At 35.9% G+C, this 16,314-nt stretch overlaps 1 protein-coding gene across 2 annotated transcripts in view; it reads left to right on the top strand.

Annotated features, from left to right (window-relative positions):
* Positions 1 to 14,048, top strand: part of shmt2 (serine hydroxymethyltransferase 2 (mitochondrial)) — a 28,808-nt gene extending 14,760 nt beyond the window's left edge. For both annotated transcript variants that reach the window (XM_067373021.1, XM_067373022.1), the window contains exons 4-12: positions 461 to 661; positions 737 to 818; positions 2,418 to 2,540; positions 5,736 to 5,875; positions 7,202 to 7,364; positions 7,534 to 7,633; positions 11,051 to 11,206; positions 11,603 to 11,710; positions 13,797 to 14,048. In XM_067373021.1, coding sequence (XP_067229122.1) covers positions 461 to 661; positions 737 to 818; positions 2,418 to 2,540; positions 5,736 to 5,875; positions 7,202 to 7,364; positions 7,534 to 7,633; positions 11,051 to 11,206; positions 11,603 to 11,710; positions 13,797 to 13,924 — 1,201 coding nt within the window. In that variant the 3' untranslated portion in view covers positions 13,925 to 14,048. The remainder of the gene's footprint in view (positions 1 to 460; positions 662 to 736; positions 819 to 2,417; positions 2,541 to 5,735; positions 5,876 to 7,201; positions 7,365 to 7,533; positions 7,634 to 11,050; positions 11,207 to 11,602; positions 11,711 to 13,796) is intronic.
* Positions 14,049 to 16,314: the final 2,266 nt, after the last annotated feature.

Here is a 16,314-nt window from a genome sequence, read left to right as displayed (position 1 = left end):
TTACATTCATTTTCATTTGTTTTATATGCATTTACTTTTTATTTACTTGTTTTTGTTTAATTTTTATTTATTTACTACTTTATTTATTAATTTATTTGTATTTATACATTTTCATCTGTTTTTATATGCATTTATTTTTTATTTACTTTATTTTTATTTATTTGTATTTATACATTTTCATTTTTTTATTTTTTGTATTTGTACCATTTTTATTTATTTACTACTTTATTTTAATTGATATATTTTTGCTGGTTATGAGACTGATGAGTTATGGTTGATTGTATCAGAGTAGTCTGGTGCGGTTTAACATAATAGTGTGTGTGTGTGTGTGTGTGTGTGTGTGTGTGTGTGTGTGTGTGTGTGTGTGTGTGTGTGTGTGTGTGTGTGTGTGTGTGTGTGTGTGTGTGTGTGTGTGTGTGTGTGTGTGTGTGTGTGTGTGTGTGTGTCTGTGTGTGCGCAGGTATTACGGCGGTGCTGAGGTGGTGGATCAGATCGAGCTCTTGTGCCAGAAGAGGGCGCTGGAGGCGTTTGACCTCGACCCGGCGCTGTGGGGCGTCAACGTTCAGCCCTACTCCGGATCTCCGGCGAACTTCGCCGCTTACACAGCCGTCCTGAACCCTCACGACCGCATCATGGGTCTGGACCTGCCCGACGGGGGACAGTGAGTGACCCTCATTCTCTCTCTCGTCCACTCATGCAGTGAAACAGAACGTAATCGATTCTCCGTGTCTCTCAGTCTCACTCATGGCTACATGTCTGACGTCAAGCGGATCTCGGCCACGTCCATCTACTTTGAGTCGATGCCCTACAAACTCAACGTAAGTTCCACATCACGTCTGACCCTCTTGGGTCACGGACACACTGTGACGTTGAAACACAGGAGTTAATCCCGTTCTGGCATCCACTGTTTTTGACCAAAGTAATATTATAACAGCCAAAGACTCGATACGTTCTACAAATCAGAATTAAGCTCTCAACACCGAACTGACAACTGAATGTAGCTGGACTTAAATTATACTAAATATTAAAAGGGTCAAACTGTGTGTGTGTGTGTGTGTGTGTGTGTGTGTGTGTGTGTGTGTGTGTGTGTGATGAATGAGTGGTCAGTCCCCTCTCTAAGGGAGAGATAATAGGAAATCGACAGGCGGCCCTCAGACACACACACACACACACACACACTTCGGTGTGATGGAGTGACCGACGGAGAGAGAGATTATCTGCTGTCCAGATCTCAGAGAGACTCAAACCAGAAATCGAGACAGGACTGAAGTTTGAGAGAGAGAGAGAGAGAGAGAGAGCTGCAAATATAAACAACTGAAATCAGATCAGACGGCAGAAACCTTGACATGCAGAAAAAGCGTCAGTGTGAAATGATTGAAGAATGAGTGAAATGATGCAGTCTGATGATGGTATTGCTGTGAAATCGCTCGTGTTTACAGATGAGAGTCTTGCTGATTATTGCATATTTAAATGCAAGTTAATTTATAATTTAACTTTTGTCAGTTTTCTCAAAGCTTCTTGTGTTTATAGTAGCAGCTGTCACATTATAAAGCAGCGATTCACAAACTTTTTTCTGGGAAAAAGAATTTTAAAGGTATTATTTCAATAATTTCAAGGATTAGTTCACTTTAGAATTAAAATTTCCTGATAATTGACTCCAAGATGATCATGTCTATCTTTCTTCAGTCGGAAAGAAATGAAGGTTTTTGAGGAAAACATTCCAGGATTTTTCTCCATATAGTGGACTTCACTGGGGTTCAACAGGTTGAAGGTCCAAATGTCAGTTTCGGTCATTTTCAACCATTTTCAACCATCAGTCATTTTCTAAAAAAAATATAAATTTATATACTTTTTAACCACAAATGCTCGTCTTTTTTGTCCTACGTCACGCGTGACCTTTCCAACATGATTACGTCATGCGTGGAGCATCACAGAGCAGTGCAAGACGAGCATTTGTGGTTAAAAAGTATATATTTTTTATTTTTTCTATAAAATGTCCGATGGTTTCTCTAGATAAGACTCTTATTCCTCGTCTGGGATCATGTAGAGCTCTTTGAAGCTGTACTGAAACTGACATTTGGACCTTCAACCTGTTGAACACCAGTGAAGTCCACTATATGGAGAAAATCCTGGAATGTTTTCCTCAATTTCTGTTTGACTGAAGAAAAAGACACAAACATCTTAGACGACATGGGTTCAGTTTCACCATTTCACAAAGCTTGTTTCATTGCTAGAATTCAGGAAGTATTCTGTCATCAGTCAGAGATGAGTGTATCCATATGGCACTAATATATGGATGATAAACCTGGATGTGAGAAACACGTGTTGAGATGCTGCGTCTGCGTTCGGCTGCTTCTGAATGCAGAAATATTCTGTTGTAAACACCTTAATGCCTCACATGTCTCTCTCTCTCTCAGCCTAAATCAGGTCTGATCGACTATGATCAGATGGAGCTGACGGCTCGACTCTTCCGACCCAAACTCATCATCGCCGGAACCAGCGCTTACGCTCGCCTCATCGACTACAGCCGCATCAAGAAGGTCCGTCTGTCTTTCTCATTTCAGTTTTTCACACTGTGACACTGATTCTGTTACTGAATTGATCTCTATTGTCATTTTGAAATTGAATTTGTTTAATGATTGATGAACATTGCAACATTATTTTCCTGTTTATTACCGTGAAGCTGATTTGAACCAATCTGTACATAACTTGTTTAATGTCTTTATTGGGATTATTAATAATTTTGCAGATCTACTGTATACTGTCTACTTGTTTCTGCCACAGAATACAAAATAAAGATAACTGCATCTCACATTTCTGACTTTTTTTAGTCTCACTGCGAGTTTATGTCTCACAATGGTGAGGAAAAAGTGATAATTGTAAGATAAAAAGTTGAATTTTCTTTTTTTTTAATGGCGAGTTTATATCTCAGTTCTGACTTTTTAAAATAATTCACAGAATTGTGAGAGAAAAGTTGCAATTACCTCTTTTAATTTGTATTCCGTGGCAGAAATATATAAACGTACATGAAAATGAAGATCAAATATCATCTTTTAAGTAAGAGTTTATTCTCAGAAAACCTTCAGAACACAAGACTTTATTTAATCTAACCTAAATTAGATTAAAGATCAAAAATAAAGAAAAAAAGAATATTTTTGTAGTTTTAAATACTTTAAGTATTGAAATCATTCATACGTGTTTGAAGTTTGACTGCATACCATTAAAACTATGAAAATAGTGCAAACATGCATATATATATTTATGTTTATAAATAAACTAAAAGAGAGATTTAGTGTTTTTTATATTATATATATATATATATATATATATATATATATATATATATAAGATAAAAAACACTAAATCTCTTTTAGTTTATTTTTGCTCTTGACTGATCTCTTGCTTTACACACACACGCACACACTCATCTGTCTCTCTGACGCGTTTAACTGCTCATGCCTGACGCCTCAGAGACAACAAACATTCAATGTTTCTCCCACTTCCTGCTCTCACACACACACACACACACACACACACACACACACACACACACACACACACACACACACACACACACACACACACACATACACACTCTCGCTGCAGTGTCACTGTCAGCACTTAATCACATTTCCTTTCACACACACATTATCAGCAGAAAGAATGATGATTGTTCTCATTAACACTGATAAAATGATGTTTCAGATCTGTTTGATGGACGGTAACATGCCCATAATCCCATTCTGCAGTCACTCAGAGTTCATGATGAATCTCCTCTCGTTTATTTGGTGTGTATCGGCCCTACATAGACAGCATATGAAGGCGTCACATCTTGCCTCCTAAGATGAAATGCATGTATTTTTACAGTGACCATCCCAACATGACTTCTGGTCGCTTTGTCATGTGCTGTCTATTTAGGGCGCTCGCTAGGGATTGAACAGAGCCCATATCTGAGGAAGCTTGATATGCTACGGAATAAAAAATAAAAAAGGAAATGGTGACTTTTTATCTCACAATTTTGATTTTTTTTTTTTTTTTTTTCTTGTGAGGGAGTTGTGTGATTATAAATTGAATATTACGGGTTTTTAACTTGCAATGGTGAGAAAGATGTCAGAATCCAGAAAAATAAAATGTATCCTGGTTTCAACAAAAATATGAACTGTTTTCAACATTGATAATAATCATAAATGTTTCTTGAGCAGCAAATCATCATATTAGAATGATTTCTGAAGGATCATGTGACACTGAAGACTGGAGTAATGATGCTGAAAATTCAGCTTTGATCACAGGAATAAATTATATTTTACTATATATTCACATAGAAAACAGCTGATTTACACTGGAATAATATTTCACAATTTTTACTATATTTATAATAAATTCAGCTTCATCACAAGAATAAATTATATTTGACTATATATTCACATAGAAAACAACTGATTTACATTGTAATAATATTTCACAATTTTTACTGTATTTTTAATTAAATAAATCAGCTTTATCACAAGAATAAATTATATTTTACTATATATTTACATAGAAAACAACTGATTTACATTGGAATAATATTTCACAATTTTTACTGTATTTTAATTAAATAAATCAGCTTTATCACAAGAATAAATTATATTTTACTATATATTCACATAGAAAACAGCTGATTTACATTGGAATAATATTTCACAATTTTTACTATATTTTAAATAAATTCAGCTTCATCACAAGAATAAATTATATTTTACTATATATTCACATAGAAAACTGATTTACATTGTAATAAAATTTCACAATTTTTACTGTATTTTTAATAAATTCAGCTTCATCACAAGAATCAATTATATTTTACTATAAATTCACATAGAAAACAACTGATTTACATTGTAATAATATTTCACAATTTTTACTGTATTTTTGATTAAATAAATTCAGCTTTATCACAAGAATAAATTATATTTTACTATATATTCACATAGAAAACAGCTAGTTTAAATTGGAAAAATATTTTACAATTTTTACTGTATTTTTGATCAAATAAATGCAGCTTTGGTGAGCAGAAGAGACTTTCTAAATCTGAGTTATTGCAAGATCACTCAAAATTATGAATTTATAACTTGCAATTACGAGAGAAAGTCAGAATTGCGAGATAAAAAGTTGCAATTATTACTTTTTTTTTTTAAATCTTTTTATTCCATGGCATACCATACATCTGTGTGTTTCTGAGAGTTTTCGCTCCTCGCATATCGCGCTCCAGGTTTTCTGTGTTTTCTTAAGCTGCTCCTGGAGGCTGAGATTGTGTGTGTTTCATGTTTGTTGCTAGAATTCACTGTGGCCTGATTTCACTGCGAGATAAACACGAGGTCAGCAGCGCACACACACACACACACACACACACACACACACACACACACACACACACACACACACACACACACACACACACACACACCAGGACAGATTAAGTGTATCTGTGCATAAAATTATCAGTGTATAATCAGCTGGAAATTATTTTTACCCCCTGAAAACATGTCGTCATGCTCAGAAGTGTTTGTGAAGCGCCTGCGGTATCTGGGTCTCGTTCCCCGGAGACGCGAGCGGATCTCATCGGGTCACTCTCAGATGGGCTGATAACGGGAACGCTTTGATTGTGATATTTGCTGTGAGCGCAGCGGATCTGAGATTCTGAACGCTTTCATAATCTACTCAAAGCTCTTTATTACTCCCTCTCTCTCTCTCAGTTGTGTACCGAGCTGAACGCGTACTTGCTGGCAGACATGGCTCACATCAGCGGGCTGGTGGCCGGGAAAGCCGTTCCCTCGCCTTTCGAACACGCCGACCTCGTCACGTCAACCACCCACAAATCACTGCGAGGATCCAGGTACACACCTGAGCCGCTGTCATTCAGTCTGAGACCTGTGTGACATCACTGACAGTGTGTGGATAAGTGTTTTATGCAAATTAGTGCATTGAAATTTATATATTTTGGGTCACAAGAAATTAATACTTTTATTCATCAAGGATGCATTAAACTGATCAAAAGTGACAGTAAAGACATTTATAATGTTACAGAAGAGTCTATTTCAAATAAATGCTGTTCTTTTGAACTTTATATTCATTAAAGAATCCTGAAAAATAAAATGTATCAGTTTCCGCAAAAATCTGAAACATTTTCAGTTTTCAACATTGATAATAATCATCAATGTTTCTCGAGCAGCAAATCATCATATCAGAATGATTTCTGAAGGATCATGTGACACTGAAGACTGGAGTAATGATGCTGAAAATTCAGCTTTGATCACAGGAATAAATTACACTTTACTATATATTCACATAGAAAACAGGTACTTTAAATTATAATAATATTTCAGAATTTTTACTGTATTTTCGATCAAATAAATGCAGCTTTGGTGAGCAGAAGAGACTTTTAAAAATACTAAAACATCTTACAGACCCCAAACATAGGCCTATATTATTCTAACACACTATGATGATGTTTGGAATAATAATATTAAAATGTATTATTATTTTACCCTTATTTAACAAAGCATATCATTTAAGAACATTTTGGGGTTGTATTTTTGAAGGAAGGTGAACAATTAGAAAGCTAAAAATTCTATTTTGATAACAGAAATAAATTACATTTTACTGTATATTCACATAGAAATCAGTTACTTTAAATTATAATAATATTTCACAATTTTTACAGTATTTTTAATAAAATAAATGCAACATATTAGAATGATTTCTGAAGGATGATGTGACACTGAAGACTGGAGTAATGATGCTGAAAATCCAGTTTTGATCACAGGAATAAATTACACTTTACTATATATTCACATAGAAAACAGCTTTTTTTAAATCAAAATAGTATTTCACAATTTTTACAGTATTTTTGATCAAATAAATGAAGCCTTGGTGAGCAGAAGAGACTTATTTCTAAATCTTTAATTATTTTAAACTTTTGAACAGTTACATTGTCACATGACAATGAATTAAAATGCTTTTTTTTATTATTATATTTGTAAACAAACTCTATTTGTAAAGATGTAACTTGACAGTCTGATTAAAATTGAAAGTCAAGTTGAGCACATTGCATTATGGGATAGAGATGATCTGGATGTTGCATGCATACATGTGTGTGTGTTATTCTGATCTTACATCATTAACTGTGTCTCCTCCTCCTCTCATGTGGCTCCTCCCCCAGGGCGGGGCTTATATTCTACCGTAAGGGCGTGCGATCGCTGGATAAGAAGGGCAAAGAGGTCATGTACAACCTGGAGGAGAAGGTCAACTTCTCTGTGTTCCCTTCGCTTCAGGGCGGCCCACACAATCACGCCATCGCTGGCGTCGCTGTGGCTCTCAAACAGGTACGACGGCTGACTTCTAAATTTCACTTGCTGTTCAATAATCTCCTGCAGTCCTAGAGCTCCCGCATCTTTTATTCTGTCTCATCTTTCTCTGAACAATGGCTCATGCTCTTGGGAACTCATTTATGGTTTTTGATAATTGATGGCTCTTCATTCGGTCTCTCTTCAGGCCTCGACGCCCATGTTTCGCGAGTACATCGCTCAGGTTCTGAAGAACTCCAAGGCCATGGCCGACGCGCTGCTGAAGAAGGGCTACACGCTCGTCTCCGGTGGGTTTGCTTTTTTGTCTTTTTTACACGTGTGCGGTCTATCTTTGTGAAGTCAAGCTGCTGTAGGTTTTTCTCTTTTAGAAAGTTCACCTAAAAATGAAATGAATTCTGACTTTCAGAACCAAATCTTCAGAATGCAAATTTTTAATTGAAGCTGCAAGCAGAATTTACCGGGGTTCAAGCATTTAAGGCCTTTAAGCACATAAAAAGTAATTATATTTTATTTAGCAAGCATATAAACACTTAGATCATAGATGGAAAAGACCATTTACAGGCAATTCAGTAAGGAAAAACAAGTTTTTTTGACAGTTATAGCGCCATCTATTGCCCAATCTCCACCACTTTTTTGGGGTGTCCTCAGAGTGTGCCCATACACATGTGTGCCAATTTTGGTGAAAATATCTCATTTTGTTTTGAAGTTATAGACCCTTATATTTAAGAAAGCATAAATCATCCATGAAAGACTTTGATTGGATTTTTTTGCCACTTCCTATCAAAATTTTGACATTTGGGCTTAACATTTAGTAAACCAACTTAGGTTCCGTGTTTCCTGCGCTGGTTTCGTCTCGATCGGACTAGCGGTTTTGAAGATATTCACAAAAGTTTAAGCGCTAAATCACATCGTGGCACAAACCATAAGGTGAAACCTAACAAGTTTGGTGTCGTTGGACACGGCAAGGATTCAGGACTCTAAAGATGTGACTCCCGTGAAAATGTTGACCACATCCAAAGTTGTATATATTTTCATCTAAAATATTAAAAACATATGTTTTTTTTTTAAGTTTTTTCACAATTATAGCACCACCTATGATCCGATTGGCATGCTGCTTTAGAGTCATATGCTGCATGAGCTCACCAATTTTGGTGAAGTTCTGAGTTTTCTTTTAGGATTTATAGGCTTTTGGGTATATTTAGTCTTGCTCACTTTCTAAAATACCCTGTTATTGCGACCCAAAGGGTAAAGTTCAACTTTTTTTTGATAATTATTGATCTAAAGAATTGTCCTGCGCTGGTTTCCATCCGATTGGGCGAAAAACCTAAGACTAGTTCGCAAATGTAGGTTTTTCAAATATTTGTGAATAATTAATGAACGACTTGATTGATAGCATTGATTGTTGAGGCAAAGTTGTTCAGAATGAGGAGATCTATCAAATGATATGCATATTGTGTGGATATGTGAAAGTGCACGTAAAACTCGTTAGCACCAACTAGTGGCCGTTTTCTTTCAAAATTCTTACAGACCTCTAGGACCACGAGTCGAACATGCCCACCGCCAATATCCTCGTAGACTATCATGCCCTCTTGGACCAAAACACTGCATGCCATATTTCAAGTCGATCAGACTAACGGTTGCATAGTTACAGCTGTTTTTGGACTAACGGTTACAGCTGTTTTCAAGTTATAGCATCCCCTAGTGTACAATCTATGCAATTATTACCGAGTTTGGTGCAAATATCTCATTTCGTTCTTGAGTTATAGCCATTTTAATAAAAGTGGCTCTGCCCTCATCGTTCGTTTTGGCGGCCCTTAGTGAACGTAAATCAAAATTTCAACTTTTTTTGATAATTATTGATATTCAGACTCCAGAGAACATTTCTGCACTTGTTTGGTTACCTTACCGGAAGCTTGGTAAAGTTTTTGGCACTTGCCACGTGAACAAAAACAATCATGTAGTCACTTTTGTTTGCTGTCAAAAATGAGCACATTGGAAATTGTATGCATCTATTTGTCTTAAAATGAGGCAGTTTTTATTGGTAAAGTGAAATTGATCAGTCCTTCATTTAGACTCTTCCACTTAAAGCAAAGGAGTTAATTTACTCTGTCTTTTCCTCAGTTTAATAATTGTTTCAGATGTTAATTATTCACAGTCTTCAGCTGCTAATTTCCTCATTATAAGCAGCAGTGTTTTACAGAAATGCTCTCTCGTGTCCCGTCAGCCGGCTCCAGGTGAATCCAAATCACTTTTATTGAAGAATAAACCAGCAGAACGAATGTTTGACTAACTCTTTGTCTGAAGTGCTGAAGATTTTAATCGTGTTTTAATGATGTTTTTGTGCATTCGGGACCTGTGCTGTGGATGTTGTTGTTGTTCGTTCAGTGCAAACGGCCCTTAAGTGAAAACGTGTGAAATCAAGCCGAGAATCAGCTGCACGATAACCGACATATGCGAAACTAATTGAATAGCTGTATGTATCTCTAGCTGTTTGTGTCATCACACATGTTGTTGTGCTTCCCTTTCTGTGCCTAAAGCTGCTGCAAATCATTTTCACCTGGTTTGAGAAACGACTGACTAACGGACCCTTAATTTGGCAATTTAAAATTCGTCATGGTTTGGGAAACTTCTATAGAATTGAACGGAAACTACAAGTACAATTTCACAATAAAAATCCATTTCTATGGCTTTACAAAAGGAAAAAAATATTGAGAGATTGATTATGTTGGTCAGAAGAGAGAAAAATGTCAAATTTCCCTCCTGTCTTAGAAACACTCACAAAGCAGCTTAACTAGTTTTCTGTCATTTAATGCCAAGGTTATGAAACACAAAGCGCTATAAATATACTTTATTTTTTTACAAAAGAAAAACCTTGCTAGATTTAAAATGTTAATAACTGTGGAAATGCGTCATCACAGTCTGTGAAATGTTTCTGCTCTTATTGTTCATGATTCATCAGTTTTGTTTTTCTAAAGAAATAATGTAATAAATTCTGAAACAGCTTTTCTATCGTCATCCACCTTCATATAAGGACCGTTTTACAATTCAATTAATTCATCAGGGAGAAAATCAAGTCGTCTTCTATATAAAAAATGGACATAAAATGTGTTTTGAACAGTTGATTTTAATTATGGATGCACTGATATGAATTTTGGCCGATAACCGATAATTCTTTATATATGAAAGCCGATAACCGATATATTGGCCCATAAATCTAAATCCAAATGTTTATATAATTTTTTAGAGCCTGATTACAAAGACAGACGTTTCACCATTAAATGTCATGTCCCTATAATGTTATAATTTTATGTAGCCTATACGACTGATGTTGCACTTAACTGTATTTTCCTTTCTGAAGTGATTTTAAATCATATTTCAAGCAATTCAAAACCATCATGGTGAACAGTGCGCATCTGAAGAGTCTCAGCTGAAGGAAATAATTCATTATTTATCAGCTTTAATATATCGGTCAAATTTTTGCATCTGGCCGATAACATTAAAAATGATCATATATCGGCCGATACCGATATGGTAGCCGTATATATCGTGCATCCCTTATTTTAATGCATAATAACCTCATAAACTTCATGATAAATCTGTTATTTCAGGGAATAATATCAGGTGGATAATATTACTGAATATTAAGTGTTTTTTAAATGACCCAAGAGCTCAAACGAGACACTCTTTTGACTTTCTGTCTTCAGGAGGAACCGATAATCATCTGGTTCTGGTGGATCTGAGGCCTCAGGGAATGGACGGAGCACGTGCAGAACGAGTTCTGGAGCTGGTGTCCATCACGGCCAACAAGAACACGTGTCCCGGCGACAAGAGCGCGCTCACGCCCGGCGGCCTGCGGCTCGGTGAGAGAAACGGAAAAAGCTCCCACTAGATCTGCTTCCATTCAAAGTTGTGAATTTAACTTGTGCGCAAAATTGGAATATGGCATAAAACACAGCAGCATTTCCATCCCATGTGTTCATAAGAACAAAATTGTCACTTCCTGGGAAATTGGCGCGAAATATCAGTAATAAACAACACCAGGCCAATGGCGCCCTCTGCTGGCATTTGATATAATACATAATGTACATAAGATGATTGATTATATTATGTATTATTACCACAAAAAATAGCCGATTTACTCGATTAAATAAGTGTTTGTGAATGCAATTGTGTGAGCAATATCACAAAATTCACATAAAAATAGGTGCATGGAAACATAGCTATTGAGTGCTGTAATTCATCTTCTGGTATCCCAGGAACCCCTGCGCTCACGTCCCGCCAGTTCAAGGAATCAGACTTCCAGCAGGTGGTGGATTTCATAGATCAGGGCATCAAGATCGCTCTGGACGTGAAGACCAAGACCAGTGAGTTCTAGATCTCTGCTTCGCCTTTGTGTTTCTGCTCAGAAATTCACTGGATGAATAAACAATACTGTGTTTTATTGGGTGTTTGATGGCTTTCTACATTAAAACTAACCTTTTTAGCTATAGAGAATTTAGAGTATGTTTCATGATTATTTATGGAAGCTTGTTTTCACCACGGATTAACAACAATAAAAGGTGATCGCGACTTTGTATCTCACAATTGTGTTTTGTGTTATAAACTCAGAATTGTGAGAAATGAAGTCAGAATTATGAGTTTATATCTCTCAATTCTGACTTTTTCTCTAAATTGCAAGATATAAACTTGAATTGTGAAGGAAAAAGTCACAATTAAAGGTGCAATACGTAATATTTTCTGTCCGCTAGAGGTCGCTAGAAGCCTATTCAAAACAAAGGCGTAGCTTGATGACGGCAAGTTTGAGCGCGGAATCTTGGGACATGTGGTCTTCACATCACATCCGGTGGAAATAATAGGGATTGGACTCAGGAAGAAATCATGTTCATGGATGTGATTATTAACGTTACTGTAGTATGAAGCAGAGCAGGAGCGAGTGTTGTGGAGCTGAACGAGGAGCTGGAGCGATTGATCAACACACGCCTCACGAGCAGCGGGACTTTTATTATGACACAGTCGCCGGCGCCGCTGCCGCTTTTCCGGTCATGAGTATGAGGAAACGCAGCTCTGTTTATCATATTAGACACATTTGAGAGTGTTGAAAATGATGTTATAACGTTACTCTGAGCGTTCGCTCGGCAGCTGCTGTGAGACACTGTTACACACTGCAGTAAGATAGAGCGATTTTACAATATCAGATTAAATGCTGGATGAGCTGGATTAGCTACTTCACAAAATAGTGTTTTTCTCTGAGACACGGTAAAGCATGAGACTCGTAAAACATCAAGTACATTAGATTTAAACAATAAACGTCTTGAGCTATATAACAATTATTAGTTTTCTGTCTGTAAATATATCAAAACAGTTGTTCCCTTGACTATTAAAACGTGTAATATTTTAAAGCATCTTTGGCGTTTCCCTGGTTTCTACAAAATAAATCTGAGGGTAACGCGGGTATGACACAATCAACAGGCGGCGACTCCTCACACGTCCCAGAGCCTTGGGTAAAATTGCAATTTTCTCACGATTTACAAATAGTTGTAAATGCAAACATCTGGGATATTGTAAGTACTCAAGTGAACAAAATATATAACACTGGACTAGTGGTTTTTGGATATTTTACTGCAAAAATATTACATATTGCACCTTTAATTTTTATTTATTTATTTTTTTTATTCCATGTTGGAAACAAGCCTCAATTATTTAAAAAACATAAGATATATTTTTTAGAGTTATTCATTGTAAATATTGTGTAAATTCTGTTTAATTTAAGCAATTTTGTGCATGTTGCCATCAATAATTTAAATATTTGTCAGATGCTCACCTCTATAAAAAAATCAGTATCATCATGTGTCATTAAAAACACTGAATGTTGAAAACAGTTGTGCTGCCTTATATTTTTGTGGAAACTTTCTTACACCATTCGAAGTTTGGGTAAATTGATCAAAATTGACAGTAAAGACATTTATAATGTTACAAAAGATTCTATTTCAAATAAACACTGTTCTTTTGAACTTTCTATTAATTAAAGAATCCTGAAAAATAAAATGTATCAGATTCCGAAAAAATCTAAAACTGTTATAAATGATTCTTGAGCATCAAATCAGCATATTAGAATGATTTCTGAAGGATCATGTGACACTGAAGACTGGAGTAATGATGCTGAAAATTCAGCTTTGATCACAGGAATAAATTACACTTTACTATATATTCACATAAAAAACAGCTGATTTACATTGGAATAATATTTCACAATTTTTACTGTATTTTTAATCAAATAAATTCAGCTTTATCACAAGAATAAATTATATTTGACTATATATTCACATAGAAAACAGCCGTTTTAAATTGTAAAAATATTTCACAATTTTTACTGTATTTTTGATCAAATAAATTCAATGTTCTGTTCTGCTGTTATAATTTTCTCTTACATTATACCAATTTCCTCTTCAGAAAAATTGGCCGATTTCAAGAGTTTCCTGCTGGAAGATGCAGAGACGGCGTCTCGTATCACTGACCTGCGTCTGCGCGTGGAGGCTTTCGCCCGTCCGTTCCCCATGCCTGGATTCCACGACCATTAAAGCGGGAGTAATCTGGGTAACGAGGGAGCGGATCGCACACGCCGCTGGCTCTTTCCCGTGACCACACACTCACGAAGAGTCTTAATTTCCTTTTCTTTTTTTTTTGGTTTAGCTTTACGATCAATCACTACTTTATTAATCATTTACTGGAACTAAAAGTCTTAAAGTGACCAGTAGTGCACGTAGGTAGCGTCCCAATCCCATCAAACTGACTTGAACATGGAAGAACGAAACACACTGGACAGTATTTGACGGTAGATTCGGTTACATTAGAGGAAGTGTGTTTTACATTCAGACGCCAGCGCTGTGGATGATTTATTCTTTCTGGGTGATGTTCGGGACGCGACTAACATCTTTATCTTCCATATCGAGTGAGAAACAAACGTTTCTATGACAGACTAATGATGCTAAATGTTTACAGACTGTGATTCTCATTTTCTTCCTTAAAAGCTCAGAGCAGTTTTTCTACTTGAGTCTTAGTAGTCCTTTGCCTTTGATAATTGAAGCTGTTTTGTAAATGTACAGTAGTGTATGTAAGGACTGTCTCGTCTTTACGTTGCTGGAGTATTTGTCGGATCTCATATGGAGTGATTCTGTTCTTTGCTCTGCAGCGTTTATGGCGCGGTTGTAAACAGATGTTCTGATATTGATAAATACTTTCATGTTGCACACGTCTACAATCCTCCACCTTCATTCTCCTGGATTCTGCCTGGCAAAACACCTTTTTATCACAAAATGATTCTTTTTAAATGGACCGATCTTTACAAATAATTTTCTAAAAATGTCTAATCCCAATAAAATCATACCGTAGGAAAATGCAACTCTTTTTCCTGCTCATTTTTGTGTGTGTGTGTGTGTGTGTGTGTGTGTGTGTGGGTGGAGATCATTGATCAGCTCTGTTCTGATCGCAGCAGTCGTTCTGGCCCGTCATCTTTAGTGGAATAATGTTTTTTGAGTCAGAGGATTATTCTGAAAAGTGCATTTAAAAATACATCTCAGCATAATAAGACAGACTGAAAGAGTTGCTGTTTAATCAATGGATTAAAGTGAGCATTAAAACATAGTTTGTTCAGGTCAAGTCAAACCCTAAAATCACAAGTAATTATATTTTTAATGTAACCTATTCTGACATTTACTTACATATTTCCACACATAAACTTTTACACTGAATTTGGTGTGGGATTTGCTTTAAAACAATTTTCACTCAGAAATTGCTAGTAAATTTCACAAATAATTATAGTAAAACTTTACAATAAGTTTCCATTTGTTAACATGAACCAATGATGAACAATTCTTCTACAGCATTTATTAATCTTAATTTCTACATTTACTAATGCATTATTTAAATCACATGTTGCATCTTTTAACATTAGTTAATGCACTGTATAAACAATGAACAATTGTATTTTTATAAACTAACATTAATAAAGGTTAAAAATGCTGCAAAAATATATTAATTGATGCTTGCAGCTATATTTCAATATGCAAGCAAGTGGCCAAGCACAAATTAGGCATAATGAGTTATTAGACTTCAATGATGAATAATTAAAGACATTTTGGGCAAAATGTTATGCAAAATTGCTGAAAAATCAAATACAAGCACTAGTAATATGATTTAACTGCTTATCACTTTTGACCAGTAGGTGGTGCAGTTACCAAAGTGATGTTGTGTGGTCAGTGTGAGGAGACGATGACACATAGGAAGGTTGGTGCCAATATGCAAAGTTACAGCCTCAGAATCAGCTTGGCACCATGGCAACAGTTTTGTTGATGCGTTATTCGAGAACTGTTTGGTTAATCAAAAAGATTTTAATAACTTGTTGTAGGCATGTTGGTAAAAATTGGACAAACAGCGGGCAGACATTTTGCATTCATAAAATGCGGCATTTTACAACAAAATTCAAACTTGTCGACATGGGAAACTGCACTGTATGGGCAAACTGTTCAGAATTTATAAAAGCCATTTTTCATATCTCCTGACTAGTAGGTGGTGTTGTGCTGAAATGCTGTAGCCTCAGGTCATGCTTGTGACGACATGTACCAAGACTAGTCCCAATATGCTAAAACGTTGCAGAGATATAGCCTCACATCCATTTTTACGTGCTCTTCATCTAATTCATTGGCGCGTTATTGGAAAACCGTTGGGTTTATCAAAAAGATTTTAATAACTTTTTGCCAACATAGTCTGAAGATGTTGTGTGCCAATTTTAGTGAAAATTGAACAAACTGTCAAGGACGAGTTCGAAATTCAATATGGCGCGCAGACATTTTGACCAACTATGGCATAATTGGTATGACTCAAGGAATTGGTCAACTCTAGTTTCATTAAAAAGACAAAATCAATTTGCTTTTGGGGAAATTTCAATATAATTATTAACCACAAGGTGGCG

The sequence above is a fragment of the Chanodichthys erythropterus genome, chromosome 21 (genome assembly GCF_024489055.1).
Source record: "Chanodichthys erythropterus isolate Z2021 chromosome 21, ASM2448905v1, whole genome shotgun sequence".
Classification (NCBI taxonomy): domain Eukaryota; kingdom Metazoa; phylum Chordata; class Actinopteri; order Cypriniformes; family Xenocyprididae; genus Chanodichthys; species Chanodichthys erythropterus.
This window is presented reverse-complemented; position numbering and strand designations above follow the sequence as displayed.